This window comes from Aegilops tauschii, chromosome 7 (genome assembly GCF_002575655.3).
Source record: "Aegilops tauschii subsp. strangulata cultivar AL8/78 chromosome 7, Aet v6.0, whole genome shotgun sequence".
Lineage (NCBI taxonomy): Eukaryota > Viridiplantae > Streptophyta > Magnoliopsida > Poales > Poaceae > Aegilops > Aegilops tauschii.
In genome coordinates this window covers 417,689,276-417,708,146 of record NC_053041.3, presented here as the reverse complement: position 1 = coordinate 417,708,146, position 18,871 = coordinate 417,689,276, and the positions used below count along the sequence as shown (strand labels likewise).

Genomic DNA, 18,871 nt, shown 5'->3' with positions numbered 1-18,871 from the left:
TCTGCGAAGGGCCTATCTTTTACTTTTATGTATTTAATTTTATGCAAAGAGTCAAAGTTTTCCTTCTATTCCTTTTATTCTTCTCTTTTGGCAAGCATCATGTGGTGAGGAAAGATCTAGGCACATATGTCCAGTTGAATATAGATAGCATGAGTTATTATGGTTGACATCACCCTTGAGGTGAGTATGTTGGGAGGCGAAACTCTAAGCCCCTATCTTTCTATGTGTCCGGTTGAAACGTTTTGCTCATGTGTACAAGGTGAATGTTAGCAATCATAGAAGACTATATGATGGTTGAGTATGTGGACTTGCCTAAAGGCTCCGATACGTGACCCTTCCTGAAAAGATGATGAATTGTAGTTGCAAAGTTGACTGAGAACATAGTTTGTTGGTTTCTAATAAAGATTTTGCTTTATACTTCGATTGTGTGATGAACTATTACTTATTCATAGGAAGTATATGATGCAAGTTCTATGATAAAAGTCCTATGTTTAATTTTGTTGTTGTTATAATAATCAACATGATGCTTATATGTCTGTATTTTGTTTTTATCGACACCTCTCTCTCAAAGCATGTGGACATGTTTTCAATTTCGGTTTTTGCTTGAGGACAAGCAAGGACTAAGCTTGGGGGAGTTGATACTTCCATTTTGCATCATGTTTTCTTACTGTTATTTACAATGTTTTTATCCATAATAATTCTTTTTGGAGTAATTCTAATGCCTTTTCCCTCATAATTTGCAAGGTACACACCAAGAGGGAGAATTTCGGCAGCTGGAAATCTGGACCTGAAAAAGCTACGTCAGGCCACCTATTCTGCACAACTCCAAATGGGCTAAAACTTCACGGAGATTTTTTATGGAATATATAAGAAATATTGGAGCCAATAAGTACTAGAGGGGGGCCACCAGGTGGGCACAACCCACCTGGGCGCGCCAGGCCCCCCTAGCGCGCCCTAGTGTATTGTGCCCTCCTCGGCGCACCTTCGGTGCCCATCTTCTGGTATATAAGTGGTTTTGACCTAGAAAAAAATAGAATAATACTTCCGGGACGGAGCGCCGCCGTCTCGAGGCGGAACTTGGGCAGGAGCACTTTTGCCCTCCGGCGGAGCGATTCCGCCGGGGGAACTTCCCTCCCGGAGGGGGAAATCATCGTCATCATCATCAACAACAACTCTCCCATCTTGGGGAGGGCAATCTCCGTCAACATCTTCACCAGCACCATCTCATCTCAAACCCTAGTTCATCTCTTGTATTCAATCTTGATACCGGAACTATAAATTGTTGCTAGGGGTGACTAGTAGTGTTGATTACATCTTGTAGTTGATTGCTATATGGTTTATTTGGTGGAAGATTATATGTTCAGATCCATTATGCATATTAATACCCCTCTGATCATGAGCATGTTTGTTGATTGTGAGTAGTTACTTTTGTTCTTGAGGTCACGGGATAAATCATGTTGCAAGTAATCATGTGAATTTGATATGCGTTCGATATTTTGATGGTATGTATATTGTGATTCCCTTAGTGGTGCCATGTGAACGTCGACTACACGACACTTCACCATAATTGGGCCCAAGGGAATGCATTGTGGAGTAGCAATTAGATGATGGGTTGCGAGAGTGACAGAAGCTTAAACCCCAGTTTATGCGCTATTACGTAAGGGACCGATTGGATCCTAGAATTTAATGATATGGTTAGGATTTATCCTTAATACTTTTCTCATAGTTGCGGATGCTTGCGGGGGGGGGGGGGGGGGGGGGGTTAATCATAAGTAGGAGGTTTGTTCAAGTAAGAACAACACCTAAGCACCGGTCCACCCACATATCAAATTATCAAAGTAGCAAACACAAATCAAACCAATATGATGAAAGTGACTAGATGAAATTCCCGTGTACCCTCAATAACGCTTTGCTTATCATAAGAGACCATTTTGGCCTGTCCTTTGCCTCAAAAGGATTGGGCTACCTTGCTGCATAATTGTTACTATTATTGTTACTTGCTCGTTACAAATTATCTTGCTATCAAACTACTCTGCTACTTACAATTTTAGCACTTGCAGACATTACCTTACTGAAAAGTACTTGTCATTTCCTTCTGCTCCTCGTTGGGTTCGACACTCTTACATATCGAAAAGAGCTACAATTGATCCCCTATACTTGTGGGTCGTCAGCGTCTCAGCGAGCACGGGCATGTCCCCTAGCTTCCTCTCGTCGTCGCCGTCCTCCTGGAGCCATCTCCCTCTCCGGAAGCCTCTCCATCGAAGCTCATCGCCGCGCGCCCACGGGTGAGCAGTGCCGACATGCATTAATGGCGCTTGGCTGTTTCTCCCCTCGACCTCTTCTGCTCCGTGACAGCTGCCGCTCGTCTGCTCCCCCTTCATCGCGTTCCCACGCCTCCCCGTGATCGCTGCGTGTCGCTAGAGCCTTGGCCAAGCTCGTGCGGCGGTGCCCGGCTCGGGCACCTCCCCCCGCCTATAAATAGGCCACCCGAGCCCCTCCTCTCCTCACCACTCGCCTCACCCACCTCCCAGTGCCTTCCCTAGCCTATTCCCCAAGCTCGAAGAGCTCTCCCTGCCCACCCATGGACGGAGCCCATCCAGCGGCCGCTGCCTAAATTCCTGCGATGCCGAGCTCTTCTCTCCACCCTACCACCACCAGAGGACTCCACCACCCCTCCAGAACCACTCCAGCACCCCTCCCTCTCCTCATGTGGCCTCTGGCCGCGATCCCCATCTTCAGCCGAACCCCTCGTCCGCCCCTCCCAAGATAGTTGTTGCTCCGGTCCTCCTCGGTGTCTGTGTCCATCCGGAACGGAGGCGGCATCCTCTCACGAGCCCACCGGTGGTCGCGGTGCCCCGAACGGTGGCCGAAGAAGGCCAGGCGAGCGTCGGCGCCGGCGGCCTCCTCTGCTCTGCGAGCCAGTGTTGGGAGGAAGAAGAGAAGAGAAGGGAGAGAGAGAAAGAGGAGTGGGACCCACCTGGCAGCGAGACAAGGCCTCGGCCCCGCCTCTGCCAGCGTGGCAAGTGGAAGCGTAATCCCCTCGAATACGCTTTCGTTTGAGTGAAAGCATAAACCGCTGCGGCTTCGGCCAAAAATATGCCTTCACTGTCCCAAAAGCGTAGTTCCTGGAATGCGCTTTCAGTTTTTCTGTTTTGGCCCAGTCTGTAAAAATTTCTATTACAGATAGGTCCCTGGCAGAAAACACCTCCTAACTTTTTGCTCGAAACTCTGATTGAGGTGAATCAAACGCCCACGTCTTCGTGTCGTCGAGCCCGTTCTGTTCCCATCATTTTCACTATGGTTTGACATACTGGAAATGGACTTTTTGCCCTTGCCCCTAATTATCCCCCTGCGAGGGAGAACCTTTTTCGGCGATTCCTTCCGCGATCTTTCTGCGCTTCTCCCCGGTGCATTCTTCATCCCCAGGCAAGCCACAACCACCATTTGCATGATAGCCATGCAGTAGCATTGGTTTTCAACTTGAATTGTTAATAACTGTATGTTTGTTTTGCTACTGCAGTCGTTATTTTGGTTATGCTTATGGATCGGTGGTTACCGTCATGCTATGTTTTCTTGCACTCTGTTATCATGTTCTACCTGCTAGTATTACTTCCCGATTGGCCATGCTTGGTAGTAGTACATGTTGGGTTGGTCATGTTCTTCGGTGCAAGATTGTTGTCGGTTACCGAGTACCGTTGATATGCATTGTTCCTTTGTTGTTAGTTGGTTAAGTGTTTACTCGGTAATGTTATTGATGTGTTCTTGCATGGTATTTATTGTTGATGCTAGTGGTCATGGTATGCTATGAGTAGTGTTATACTTGTGATATTCATGCTCGTCATTATGCCATGCTCAGTTGAATATGATTCATTGTTGATATGGTTGATAGTTATGTTGCACCCCATGCTTATATCATGCTCATGCATTGTAATTGCATCATGTTATTATGTCATGGCTCAGCATATTGCATTCAAGTTTAACCGGATTAAATTGAACTTGAACAACTGTTGGCTGAGTCATGGTGCCACCATATCAAGCTGACCAGTGCAACCACATTTGCCTTTTATGGGGAGGTCCTAACTGGGTCTATTGTCATGCCTCTCGGCGGTGCCTCCAACGAGGGAAGTTCATGCGCGGGCGCTACCTTGGCCGGGTAGGACGGCATAAGCCTTGTGTGCCGGTAGTTGTTGTAGCCGGCTTGTCCCCGTTTGGGACCATTTTAGTTTTGCCACGACGGTGGCCGTTGATGCCTTTGGTAGGCACTGGGCCACCCAGGACTTATCCCAGAGGGGAGTTGGTCGGAGTGGCCGGGGGAGTGTCATGGCAGTAGGACGGTTTTGTCGGAACGCCATTGGTCCACCCGAATGGGAGTGTGAGGCCATGGGTTCCGTGGTGTGGGTACAGTGCGCTACCTCTGCAGAGTGTGTATTAAATCTATCAATAGCCGCGCCCGCGGATATGGTCCCAGTTCATAGTTGGTCACACTGTGGGTCAACAGTAATAAATAATGTGCTTAATAACAACCTTGGTTCGATGATGAGAAAGAAGTTGATTGTGATCGTGAGATGATCACCGTGGTATTGAGGATACCGAGTTGATGGATATTTGTGGTATTATGCGAGAGTCAAGGGTAAAGATCAAGCTCCTTGTGGTCATGTAATGATTACTATGGTATTGTTAATACCAAGCTTGATTGGATCCTGAGATGATCATGTGATGTCCGTGATGGTTATGAGGTAACCCAAACAGAGTAAGTTGGTGCATGATAATGTCATCATGTTGCATGATAGTGTCATCATGTTTATATGTTCATGCCATGCTCGTATTGTTCTAGCCGTATCATGTTGTTCATGCCATGTTGTCCTGATAGTATCATATTAATCCTTGTTAACCTGTAATTGCCATGCTGTTGTCTGTCTTGATGGCTTTGGTTGATGTGAGCTTGCAAGTACATTCAATGTACTGACCTGGCGTGTCATGCCAGTTTGCAGGTCATGTCGGATTTGGTTGCTTGTTTGCCATGGATCCCTTGTTTGCGAGCTAGGATAAGCGTTCCAGCCAGAGTCCCTGCGGAGTGGAGTTCATCACCGTCGTCGCTGTTCCGCTGCCAGTAGTTATTCCGCTGCTTCGTGTTGTTCTGCTGCTTGCATGGAGCAACCGTGGCAGGCGTAGTGTCGCCGTGCTGATGTAATTGCCTTGTATCCATATAGCTTGTAATAAAGAGCTGATTTGTTCTATGCTAAGCAGTGTCGTATTCCAGAAGACTTCTCCTCGATCTCTGGGCTGGAATACGGGGCGTTCCGGTTTCTCTGAGCCAGGGTGCCACAGAAGCCATCAATTTGAGGTCCTTTAGAGAAATTCGATTCTCCACCTTTAAACATCGATGCCTATATCACCTTGAGTGGATGGCCCCATTAAATCCTCCTCGGATGGCCTGAGTTGAATCATTAATGTCGTTGTACTCCCACATAGGGTGGACACGCTATTGCAGGGGCTGGATTCCCCGAATGAGAGCCACTACCATCACATTGGCCAGCGTCAGACCGTGGTGGCACAGACATTCCATCTGATCTGGCACCCTAAACACGGTCGAGGTTCCTTCTCGGGCTCTGGTCCTCGGACACTAGTTATACCTCTTCTGAGGAGGCATGGGCAAAAAGGTGGTAACAATGCCCTCCCGAGGAGGGTCTTCATGGGGCACGCCGAGAAGACAGAACCACTCGGTACCGTCAAGGTATCTGGGCCTAGCTACCCTGCAGACCACGAATCCACCACAGTCCACCAGCATGCTCCCTCACTTGCGCGATACTACTCAAAAGTACTTCAACCACAGCTCAAAGTGTGGGTGGCATCTGAGGAAGGGCTCACATAAAGTGTCAAAACACGCAATAGAGTTGGGGAAAAGATGATGTAGCCGGCGGCCGTAAAAATCTAGCAGTCCCCTCAAGAAGGGATGAATTGGGTCACCCAAGACCCTAATAAGAAAGGGGACGACGCATACCTGCTCGTTTCCCCGAGGATTGGTGCAACGTTCCTGAATGAAATCGCCGTCAAGGGCGATCAATCCTAAGTGTCCGAATGCCACCTCCGGCTGAGGCAGGTAGCCCAAGTCGGAGAGCTGGTCTAGCTGGGCCTGAGCCATGGAGCAAGGCTTCCACCCTCCTTCGATGTCGCCGGTGGAAAGAGAAGATGTTGCATCTGCTGGATCCATGGTGATCGATCCCTTTAGAAGGTGACGAATCATAATTCACTAAGGGAAGACGGAGGATGTGGAGGCGGGAGGTGACGCAAGAGACAGGAAGTCCTAGGTTCCCCAAGCGACGTGCGTTAAGCACGCATGAAAATCGAGGGGATATTTAAATGTGGCACTGTATGTGTCTTGGGGCACGATGACTTCACTGACTAGACATGCCGATGGTGGGGCTTGGAGCCATACCATCACACCATGATGACCTCCTATGTGAGGGGTCGTCACTGTTGCATGAGACGTCAGATCTAGCTTGTGAAATTTGTCAGGACAAGGCTTGACCGCCAGACGAAAAATCTTCGCCGCTACACGCGAGAAAACATCTCCAATCCAGTGTATAATTCAGAAGTGACAGTAGCATCCATCAAGATGAAATGGAAATAACCAAGGGGCTCCTTAGATTCCCGAGGTGGGAACTTTTCGGCCAAGACTGAATTGATTCAAAGGAGTGAAGGATTTGTTGAACTGGCTTCCAAGACCGACGACCAAACACAAAAAGCAACTCGGAAGAACTGAGGAGCGTCCTCGACTTAAAGAACGGTTCAGGGGCTACTGGTGGTGTCCTAGACTAGGGGGTGCTTACCATATTGTCTCTCAGCCAGGAGGGCCGGGCCGAGGCCCCCATGATGATTCATTGGTGGGCCACGTTCATCGAAGCCCGCAACGCCAAGATAGGATGTTTCCGAAGATTCGACGCATACTCCAAGACTTAGAGGTTGTCTACCCCACAATTTCCCTAGATGTAACCGACCTACATGTAAACCTTAGACACCCCCGGTACCTATATAAGCCGAGGGGTAGGGCTCGTAGATGACACGTTCATACACACATGATCTCACGGTAGATCAACCTGTAATCTGTACTCCTTCAAATCAATACAATTGAAGCAGGACATCGGGTATTATCTCTTCAAGAGAGCTCGAACCTGTGTAAAATCATGTGTCCCTGTTACCACCGCACCAAGATTACCAGTTCTGGACCCCCTACCCGGGATCTGCTGGATTTGACTCCATCACCATGCCACACTAAATTTTTGCACTAAGTTTTGTGCTCTCATGGACACGGTCTATGTGTTGGGCGCTTGGAGCATACTTATATAGTTGATCTTTCACTCTCTCTTTTTACAAGTGACACTCATTTAACTATAATCTAATTTTTTTTTCTCTTTGATACTTGATTTTGCTTTATGCTTCATATTTTTTTAATGTTTTCAAACTGTATCAAGAAATACTCTTACATTTATTTTCATTAGTATGGTTGTCTATGTAGCACCTAATAACATTTTTAATAAGATTATCACAGCAACGCGTTGGGTACCATCTAGCTCTAATTCTCTTAACACACAACCTTTTACCTCACCAAGGTGTCATGTAAGCATCCACTAACACTATTACCCAGCCCCATGCAAACGACATGTATATTCTTTGCTCACACACAATGCAAGTATGGAACAGGTTCTACATAAAAAATAGTAGCTTTTGATTTAGATCATTTTTTTCATACATAATTCATCTCAAACTAATCTTTAAATTCCTGCCGCAACACGCGTGGAAACCACCTAGTATTAAAAACACGTCAAGACGTATTTAAAATTGGTCTTATTTCAAAGACTTCATCACAAGCAACACGAATAGCAAACGAAATGTAGATTGGACTTTCGATTCAAAAGATATAATAGATTTAAATTGACATGTCAAAAGGAAAAGCAGGTGAGATGGGATGGGTGGGGCACGCCACGCATTCTCCCAAAAGTTGTACTACCAAAAACTGCATACATATCCCTCAAAAAAAAAACTGCATACATGCACTAATTAAGCTCTAATCACAAAACCATTTTTCTAATCTTGGCTGATGAAAAACATAGTGCGCTATAGCAAAATAGGGCCACCTTTAAAATACACTCTTTTTTTTTGCGAAAATGATTCAGACCTATTATCAAAGTTTATCGGAAATACAAATCATCTCGAACGTAATAAAAATCACTATTAGCATGTTATAGAGTGCTTTAGTTCAGACATAACGCTATAACCTTCTATTAGTGGTGCTATAGCGCACTCTATTTTTTCAGTGATCTTGGCCCAATCAGATCGCTGCATGCATGCCACTCCATTGTGTTTATATATAGGCACGGGGCCTGGTGCAAGCTGCCACTGCACTTGCACTGATGTAAACAAGGCCGAGTTCCTGTCCAAAATGTTACCGGTCGTAGTCCTAGTGCTCGTTGCATCGCCACTCTTGTTGCTGGCCAATGCCGTATGGATCACCGCCTCATGCTACTACCTCACGCCGGCGAGGATCCGGAGGATCTTGTCCAGGCAAGGCGTCCACGGCCCCACGCCACGCCTCCTCGTCGGGAACCTCCATGACGTCTCCGCCCTGGTCGCCGAGGCCACCGCCGGGGACATGGGCTCTCTCAGCCACGACATCGTCGGCCGCCTCCTGCCACACTACGTTCTCTGGTCCAAGACGTTCGGTGAGTGGGCCACGTATGTTAATCGCATCGCTGGCCGAACATGGCCCGCGTGTCAAGGCTGACCGGAGCTCGGTTCTTCCTATCTGCAGGGAGGCTGTTCGTCTACTGGTACGGGAGCGAGCCACGGGTGTGCGTGACGGACGCCGGCATGGTGCGGGAGCTGCTCTCGTCGAAGCATGCGCACGTGACCGGCAAATCGTGGCTGCAGCGGCAGGGCGCCAAGCACTTCATCGGCCGTGGCCTGCTCATGGCGAACGGTGCCACCTGGTCGCACCAACGCCACGTCATCGCCCCCGCCTTCATGGCCGACAAGCTCAAGGGCAGGGTCGGGCACATGGTGGAGTGCACGCGGCAGACGGTATGGGCGCTGCGGGAGGCGGTGGCGCGGGGCGGAAACGAGGTGGAGATGGGCGCGCACATGACGAGGCTCGCCGGCGACGTCATCGCGCGCACCGAGTTCGACACCAGCTATGAGACCGGCAAGCGCATCTTCCACCTGATCGAGGAGCTGCAGCGGCTCACCGCACGCTCCAGCCGCTACCTCTGGGTCCCCGGCAGCCAGTGAGTCATCAATCAACATCACCTCACCACAAATTATTTATTCAGTTTGGAAAATATCTAAGTGCATTTCATGGTGATACTGCATTCCTTTTCTCTGTCGTGGTTTAAAGTAGTACGGTTTTTTAAAGGTATTTTCCGAGCAAGTACAGAAGAGAGATGAAACGGCTGAACGGGGAGCTGGAGCAGGTGCTCAAGGAGTCGATCCAGCGCAACCGCGAGATCGCGGACGAGGGGCGGACGCCGTCACCGGAAGCGTGTGGCCGGGGGCTCCTCGGGATGCTCCTGGCCGAGATGGAGAAGAAGAAGGAGAATGAGCTCGGCCACGGCGAGCTGGGGTACGACGCCCAGACGATTATCGACGAGTGCAAGACCTTCTTCTTCGCCGGCCACGAGACATCGGCGCTGCTCCTCACCTGGGCTACCATGCTGCTCGCCACGCACCCGGAGTGGCAGGACAAGGCTCGCGCCGAGGTCGCCCAAGTCTGTGGCGACGCTCCACCCGCCGCAGATCACCTCCCCAAGCTCGCCGTCGTAAGCCATCTGACACCGTCGAAACGCATGCACTCCGGCGCCACTGTACACTGCCAATGTTTAACACGTGGATGCGTGTGCAGCTGCAGATGGTGATCAACGAGACGCTGCGTCTGTACCCGCCGGCGACGCTGCTGCCGAGGATGGCCTTCGAGGACATCACGCTCGGCGGCGAGCTGCGGGTGCCGAGGGGCGCGTCGGTGTGGATCCCCTTGCTGGCCATCCACCACGACGAGGCCGTGTGGGGCGCGGACGCGCACGAGTTCAGGCCGGACAGGTTCGCGCCCGGCCGCGCCCGGCCAGGAGCGGGTCGGTTCCTGCCCTTCGCGGCCGGGCCACGCAACTGCGTCGGGCAGGCGTACGCCATGGTGGAGGCCAAGATCGTGCTGGCCATGCTGCTCGCGAGCTTCCGCTTCGGTATCTCTGACGAGTACCGCCACGCGCCGGTGAACGTCCTCACTCTCCGGCCGCGCCACGGCGTGCCCGTGCGCCTGCTGCCGCTGCGAAGCCTGTAGGCCGGCTTGGGTTTTGGCAGCCTACTCGCAATTTTGAGTGTTTATTTTTTGCATTTCTTTTTTGTAGAGAGAGTTTTTGTACTTCGATTCGGAACTATACTGTCTATGAAGGCAGTCGTGGAGTAGGGCGTTTTGGTGCCCAGGCTCATCTACACCATAAACAATTCGTAAAAAATTCGAAAAAAATCAAAAAATTCCAAAACAAAATTTGTACGGTAAATAATTTGATGCGTGAGGCCCGCTCCAAATTTCAAGTCATTTAGATATCTGAGCAGCTCTCAACAAAAAAGACAAATCGGACCAAAATAGTACATGAACAGTAAACATTTTTACATACCCTCAATTTGTCTTTTTTGCTGAGAGCTCTTCAGATGTTCAAATGATTTGAAAATTAAAGCGAACCTCACGCATCAAATTGTCTACCGCACAAAAAGTTTTTGGAATTTTTTGATTTTTTCTAGTATTTGTTTTGATTTTTTTCGTCAGAGCGGGTGCAGATGAGCTCGGGTGCAGAGATGGATTTTCGGTGGCGGAGAACAAAAAATACTTGAGGTGGGGCGGACGTTAAAGTATATAAGAAAATTAGATGCAAAGCTAAAATAGATCATACGCATTAACAATACACACTAATATGTTTATGTGATATTAAACATAATAGTCAGATAAAATGGAATATAATCATATTTTAAATAGAAGAATAACTTAAAACATATTGATAATGAAGCTTTGGTGCCGTCTAGAAAACCCAGTCAATGGCAGTACCTTCTTTGAAAAATCTTCTGTAATTGAATCAAGATCAAGACTTTTGTATCTCTCTCTCTCTCTCTCTCTCTCTCTCTCTCTCTCTCTCTCTCTCTCTCTCTCTCTCAATGTAAAACACTATCGATTAATTAAGCTAACTGTTGGACATCATGTTGTGCAACTGTATCTCGATGATGTCAATTGCTAAGTTATTTGTGCCATAATATTGCCACTTTCATAGGTATTTGAATCAGAGCTACTGTCACTATCAAGTGCCTCGAAATACTGCAATTTATAACATGAAAATGACACTAAAATCACTACATTGTACATTACCAAGAAAATTTCTGAAAATGCCATGTCGCCTGACAAAGGCGCCATCCCACCTGCCACCGACAATGATGTTGCGTTGTGTGGTTGCAATGAGTTTTGGAAAATGCTCCGTATTTTAAAATATGTTAGTGAAATTTTTCAAGAATTTTTAAATAAATTTTCAAATTTTAGAAAAATCCTAATTATTTACATTTTTTAAAGAAGAAAGAATTTTATGTTCACAAAATAAAAAAATGTTGCCTAATTTTTTTTTAAAAGTTCACAAATTTAAAATAATCATGAATTTTATAAAATGTTCACGAATTTTTCATGACTTTAAAGAATCACAAACTTAAAATATCCCATTTTTTAAAAAAATAGCCAGTTTTGAAAATTATCCGGGAACCAAACAATGTTTAGAAATCTTCTATTTTAAATAGCTACAAGCCATGACCTGTTTTTCCTAGCCACGCAACCATGCACACAAGCAACTCATCCATGCAAGCCATAAATTAAAAAAACATCTTCTCAAAACTGCAATTTATAACATGAAAATGACATTACAATCACTACATTGTACATTGTGAAGAAGTTTTTTGAAAATGCCACTACAATTCAAGAAAAGCATGTTTCCCTTCTTGCTCATCTTTCCATTTCTCTTCACCGACAATGGCACCATGTCACCTGGCCCCCGCAATGTTGTTTCATTGTGTGGTTGCAATAAGTTTTGGAAAATGTCCCTGATTCTAAAATATGTTAGTGAAAATTTTCAAGAAATATTGAATAACATATTTAAAATGTGCTGAATTAAAAAATATTTTTAAAAGAAGCAAGAATTGAAAATAAATCTGAAATCTAAAATGTTCACAAAATTTAGAAAATGCTCCATAATTTTAGAAAATATCTAGAAATAAAAAAATTATGAATTTAATAAAATTCACACAACTTATTCATGAATTTAAAAAATTGCAAACTTTAAAAATATTCTCGAATTTTAAAATTAGCCAGTTTTGAAAGTTATTCGTGAACCAAACAATGTTCTTCAATCTTGTATTTCTAAATAGCTAAAATCCACTATCTATTTTTCCTAGCCACTGTCATGGTTCACATTTTGTTAGAATTGCCATTCCTTTAACTGCAATTTATTTTTATCTCTTTTTAAATGCTTTATTTTTTTAAGTTTACATTTGCTTTCCAATAGTTTTAGGTGTTTCTATAGCAACTATATTTGCATTTTATTAGCAAGGTTCCTGCAGTAACGCGCGGGGCATCATCTAATTTAAAAAATGTATGAAATGTAATAAACTTCATGAATTCCAAACAAATCATGAATTTGGGTAATGTCTAAGAATAAAAAAATGGGAAATAAAAAATGAATAGAAAAGAAAACGTAAAAACAGAATGAAAACTGGAAATACTAATAGGGGGAAACATAGAAAAGGGGGGGAAATAGGTGAATTATGTTCTAGAACCTTCCTAAAATTTAAGGGGGAAAGAAAAGAAAAACATCATACTGGTCGTCCAAATAACATGGGCTAGTGTGCGCGATTGGTCACTAACCAGCAACCTACGCGAGGAAAAGGATTTAGCAAATTATATTTGACACTCATTGCGCAATTTACTGGGGAACCGCACATGCAATGAACATTATTTACACATATGAATATTACTTTTTGAGAACAACATTTTAATTTCAGAATTTTTTAGAAATGCGAATGATACATCACTGACATATCTATAATATTTGTATGTTTCATGTCACTACCTTGTCTTTTATGCAAACTTTAATATTTATTTGGACTAACCTACTAATAGTTGCAAGACATGCAAAAGTTCTTGTTTACTCTTATGTGTGTAGGAACTTCATGGAAATCCAAAATATCAATAAACTTCAAGGTCCGTTCAAATTTGAAGTTATTGCAAACTTGTTCCTGCGGGACCAATATTTAAGGATCATCACTAGGACCCCTAAAGATGGAGTCAAACAAAGAAAGACGGAACATGAAGTTAATATCCACATAATAAAAAAAAATCGTAGCACTTGTAATCACCCACTACGAGTCTGTATGCAGCCTGTGGGTCCAATTCAATATTTTTAAAAACTGACACTTTCGGAAATCTGAAACTCGGGGTGAAGGGATTGACTCCAACTCCTTCTAAACTTGATGATATCAACGTGGCTTGATCCTATGGGCTCATGAGAAGATATGTAAGGTTTTGGAGGACTCTAAACATGCCCAAGGGCCTTGGACCAATGGACTGTGGGGCTAGATAACCGATATTAGATGCACCCACTTATATATTGATGGGAGACCCTAAAAAACAACATTGATGGGAGACCCTAAAAAACAACATTGATGGGAGACCTTACTTTTCTGAGGAGGCACCCCTTGGTGCGAAAATTCCTGCCCCATAGCCATCATCTACAAAAAAAAAAATTACTTGGTAGCGGCGCCGAAGTGGATGCGGCGCGGGGTTTGGTGGGTGCACCTGAGGGTGGAGGGGGAAACTTTTTACTCTGTGGGTGGGCGGCCAAGTAAATATAGAGTCAGGGCGGCCGAGGAGAATAACTTTTACTCCTCTAAAACTTTTAAGGGATCGGTTAGGTGTAGTTTAGTGAAGGAAAAGTGAAAATATTACTTCTTAAAGCTTTTTGGGGATCGGTTAGAGTTGCTTTCAGAGTATAAATTACTCCTCTTATGTGGCACAAACAGAAATCACATTGCATGATCGGTTCTTGCACGCTGATCACAAATGAGCATGTTGTTTAACAATTCTGAATATTTGCATGATACACTCCACATCCGTTAAATATTTGTAAGCTGTACGAACTTTGGATATCTACCAGATGGCAGTATCTTCTCCGATCATTTGACTGCAACCTGAAGCTACTACAGCGAAGACTTGTGAAATCTGAAAACTATGAACGAGTCCGGTGTCCTTGCGTTACTTTTGCTTCAAGACAAGACACGTACTACCGTCCAGTACCCAATACTAGACGATTCGCCAAACTGTCGGTGCAAGTGCCATTGAACTGAATGAATATCGCTAGTACAGTGCCATCTAGATCCAAGTGTGAATCCATATAAACTGATTTGGTAGTACTGCATAGTCTTCTTCAGGGATTGTGATTTGTGAAATACTCTTGTACGTACTACATTGCCTTGTTACATGCTCTTGTGTCATCGTCAAGTCATAATCGGAAGCAACGTTCGGCTGATAAGAATTCTACCGATGCTAATGACAATCTGTCTGCAAGCTGGAATCGAATCCCACATGCAGTTGGCCTCTCCTCTCAAATAGGAGTAGTATGCAAGAATCAGACAACCTTGTTTTGTGCTACAATCGCTAATTGACTACTCAAATGTACTTGACAGCTTTGCTATACAATTATCATGGCCTAACTAACTTTGTCCATGGTGCTTACGGTCCAACCTAAGCTAATGGGTTTGGCCCTAATTGGCCGTGATCACGGAACTTGAGTATCCTATATCCTCCTAATTGGTCGACCTTAATAGCGGAAGATGACTGGTCGATGATAGATGACTCCTGCCTAATTCCCCTAGTTTCGTCCAAGGAAAGCCTAAGCTGTACATATTCATTGCCAGTGTGCATCGCAATCTCAGGAGCTTCATCAGGAGTAATACATTTTTTTGCGAAATAAAATATAGCTGGAACTTTCTAATAAAGAGTCTAAGTGAATCTGCAGCTGAGTGGTGTTCTTCAGCAAAACACAATTGCAGCATTGTACACATATAGCTCAGGCCAAAATCACAAGTAGTGAAACAAACCAGAACAAATGAAAACACACTGCACAACTGTATGTAAACCATGTTTAATCTAACCAAATAACTGCTTGTACATAAAATAGATATGACTGTACGTAATGATACACAGTAATACTACGATTCGCAATAAAAATCACACAACTGTGATTATCATCATTGTGCAGAATGTGCTCGAAGGTTCAAAAAAAGAAATCAATGCTTTACAAGATTATGGCCAACACGCTATTTATCATAAAGTGTAACTGTTTTTACTGTGATGTGCGGCTCATGAAGTCATGATGCACCTCATTTCTTGAAGGAATTGCCGGAAGAAGCAGAGGCGGTGCTCTGCTCGTCGACCTTGTGTACTTTGCTCCTGCTCTTGTGCGCGACGAACATCTTCTTGAGCGCGCGCATCATCACCACCAGCCCCGGGGAGCGCCGTCGGGAGCTCCTCGACGCCGCGAGCACCGCCGCGGCCTCGCGCTCCTTCGCCGGGGCCGTCGGCCTCCTCCCGTCGACGGGGTGGCCCGGGCCTCCGACGGAGCGCCGGCGCGACACGTCGAGGGAGGCGATGAGCAGATCGTTCCTCTCCCCGCCCGGCGCCTCGTCGTCGTTGAGGTCCTCCCAGAGGCTGTCCATCATCTCCTCCTCTTCGTCCCCGCCGTCGCAGAACCCGGCGGCATAGTCGCTCAGGGCGGGGGAGCAGCACCTGCCGCGCGCCGCGCGCCACGGCGACGCGGCGCAGTCCGCGGCGGAGAAGCTGCGGCGGATGGGCGAGGAGAGCAGCCACGCGGGAAGCGGGGAGGAGGAGGGCGACGGCGACGGCGACACCCTGTTGTTGTGGCGGTGGTGGCCGTAGCTGCACGCGGCTGCGGCGAGGAGCGGCGGCGGCGTGGGGAAGGTGAAGTCGTCGTCCGCTTCTTGCGCCGGCGCCGGCATCGGCTCCTCCCGTGGCACCCCAAGGAAAATCTCTGCTCTGCTTTCTACTCGATGCCGACGTCGTCGTCGCGTCGTCGCCTTCTTCTTTCCTTGGGGTGCGAGATTTTCTCGGGGCGCGAGATCGTCGGGATCGACGGGGAATTGAATCGAATGGAGTGACGACAGCGGGCATGGGTCGCCAGCGCTTTATATACCGTTACTGCTCCGCTCTGACTCCACTTGTCTGCGTGCATTCAAAAATAAAATGTCTGGATTAATTCGTCTAACTTGTCGATTAATTCCTAACCGCAGTGTAGTACGAAATAGTCGATAAACTGATAAATTAATTAAATGACTAATTAACTTATTGATTAGTCTATTAATCCTTTACTTGCCACCCAACTGAGTAGCTACCAGTTAAAGATTTCCTTAACAATGGTTCTAAATAGTTCTAAAATAAAAAAGGTGAGTTGTAAATAACCACCACGATTCACCGCAACTGTTACGAATGGATGATCAGGCATTCACGCCTATGTACATTCTAGTACTTTACCTTCAAATTTCTTTGGATGAAGATATGTAACTACTCCCCCACAAAAAAAATGTAACTACTCACACAGTTCCAAAATACTAGCATATGTGAGCAATTTTGAAATATATGATCTTTATCATAAATTTAATGAATGCATTGCATCATTTTAATGGGATTTAATCTATGCACTATTTTGGTTACGATATTTCACTTATAATAAATGTGCAAACTTAGTAGAAGAATATATGACCCCAGTCATGACCTGGAGCTATACATTTAATGAATTTAATGAATGCACCGCGTCATATATTTCACTTAATAATATATGACCCAGACTTTATTTTGCTACAAGAACATATGCCCAATCTATTAGTTTTACTCATATTATTGGTCAAAGCTTTTGGACAAGTTTGCTAAGTATCAGGCGCCTGAAATTTGTCAGGTGGCAATCATTTTCGGTTCGCGTGAGGCTGAAGGCGGTGACGGCGTGAGTGACACCGACCACGGTGAGGCTTAGCCGTGCACGAGTGGGAGCCGAGGATAGTCATCGGGGGCGACTCAGAAACTTGACGGTGTTAGTTGGGGGAGGGGGAGGGGGCTTAGAGGGATGGGCATGGTGGTGGGCAGCACAACGGTGGGGTCAACGGGAGTGTGAAGCGGCACGCAGCAGCACCCACTAGCGGGGTAGGGAGTGTGGGGGGTAGGGAGGTGGGCCGGTTAGGTCGGCGGATGCATGAGGAAGAAGAAGGGGAGGTTGAAGATGAATAGTGTGCGATATATTTTTGGTCGTTGGATGAAGATTTAACGGTCCTAAATGAAAGTGTCTGATGTAAAACTTTTTTCAAATGCGTGACATAAAGGCGCTCTCTTTGAAAAAACATTGGCCGCATGAACAATAATTTGCTTATATTTTGAGAAGGAATGAGTATTTCATTTGACTAATAATCTTTCACACATTGATAGCCAATGTTATAGAAGTTCGATCGATTGCAAATTCAAATGTTTTATAGGATGTAAAGTATTTTGACACGATGAATTAAACACGGGAGGAGGTTCTAGTGTTTACTTGAGGGGCAGAGAAGATATAATATAGTGTTGGGTCCATTGTTATACTCTTGCTACATATATAGTTTGATTGCTACGTTTGTGGTCAACGAAGGCCTAATTGATGTCTCGTTTCCATCCATTTTATTCTGTCTTTTTGTCTAGCGCTATAGGTTCTGGACTAGCTAGCTAGCATTCCACTTGACCTCCCATTTGTGTGCCACTTTCAATTCCAAGGATTCATCCTAGCCAGGTCCAACATATACCTAATTTTGGGCAAATCTGTACCTCAAAGTCTTGCATCCAATTAAACAGGAGGACAGGTAGCATCCATGTGAAACGGTTGACTCCTGAACATGCACACTTGTGCATACCGTATATACAGATATTTTAGATGACGGCCTCAATGAAATGAAATATAGTGCCTATCGATGACAAAAGGAAGACCACTTATTTTCTGTAATATTTTTGTTCTCTTAATTTGGTGCTATGTGTGGTCTAGCCTACCTGCCTAACTACTTAATTAACATGTACAAAACTGAATTAGTCTTGACGATAGCTTTCTCTCTGACTTACAGCAGCCAGCAGCTAACTAGCTAGCTAATTAGGTATACGTAAGATCGAGACAACACGTACAACCGGACCGTGTACGTGTTCAATGGATTAGGGTACACGTTGGTATGCATCGCATGTAATGTAAGGTTGGTATGCATCGCATGTAATGTAAGTTTATGCATGCATCATAGAGTATCTTGTGATGACACCGTGTATCCAGCCCTAGTGAAGTAAATCATGTACTCCTTGAAATTAAATAAAAAGAAAAGTATACTTTTCGTTTCTCAACTCTTGGTGAAGTCTAGATTTGGTCCCTCAACTTCAAAACCGGACAACTTGCACCCCAACTACCGAAACCGGACAAGGTTCGTCCCTGGACTCAGTTTTGACCGGTGCTCACTCATATTCCTGTAAAAAAATCCGTGAACTTTTTGAAATTCACACACACTTTTCAACTCCGCGTAGTTTTTACAAGGTCGCGTATTTTTAAAAAATAAACATACTTTTTTTCAAATCAGCGAACTATTCTGAAATTTGCGTACTTTTTCCAAATCTGTGATTTTTTAACATTTACGTACTTTTTCCAAATCCCCGTATTTTTCCCTAGTTTGTGTAATTTTATCAAATCCAAGTATTTTTCAAAACCATGAACTGTTTCTGAAATTCGCATAC

At 45.3% G+C, this 18,871-nt stretch overlaps 2 protein-coding genes across 2 annotated transcripts; one reads left to right on the top strand and one right to left on the bottom strand.

Annotated features, from left to right (window-relative positions):
• The first annotated feature begins 8,417 nt into the window (after window positions 1-8,417).
• On the top strand, window positions 8,418-11,281 carry LOC109742016 (cytokinin hydroxylase-like). The gene is made up of 4 exons (XM_020301104.4): window positions 8,418-8,720; window positions 8,810-9,281; window positions 9,410-9,812; window positions 9,896-11,281. The coding sequence occupies exons 1-4, from the start codon at window positions 8,441-8,443 to the stop codon at window positions 10,325-10,327; spliced, it is 1,587 nt and encodes a 528-aa protein (XP_020156693.1). The 5' UTR covers window positions 8,418-8,440; the 3' UTR covers window positions 10,328-11,281.
• A 3,918-nt stretch (window positions 11,282-15,199) lies between these two features.
• Window positions 15,200-16,280, bottom strand: LOC109742026 (uncharacterized). The gene has a single exon (XM_020301113.4). The coding sequence runs from the start codon at window positions 16,087-16,089 to the stop codon at window positions 15,454-15,456; it is 636 nt and encodes a 211-aa protein (XP_020156702.1). The 5' UTR covers window positions 16,090-16,280; the 3' UTR covers window positions 15,200-15,453.
• Between the last annotated feature and the right edge of the window lie 2,591 nt (window positions 16,281-18,871).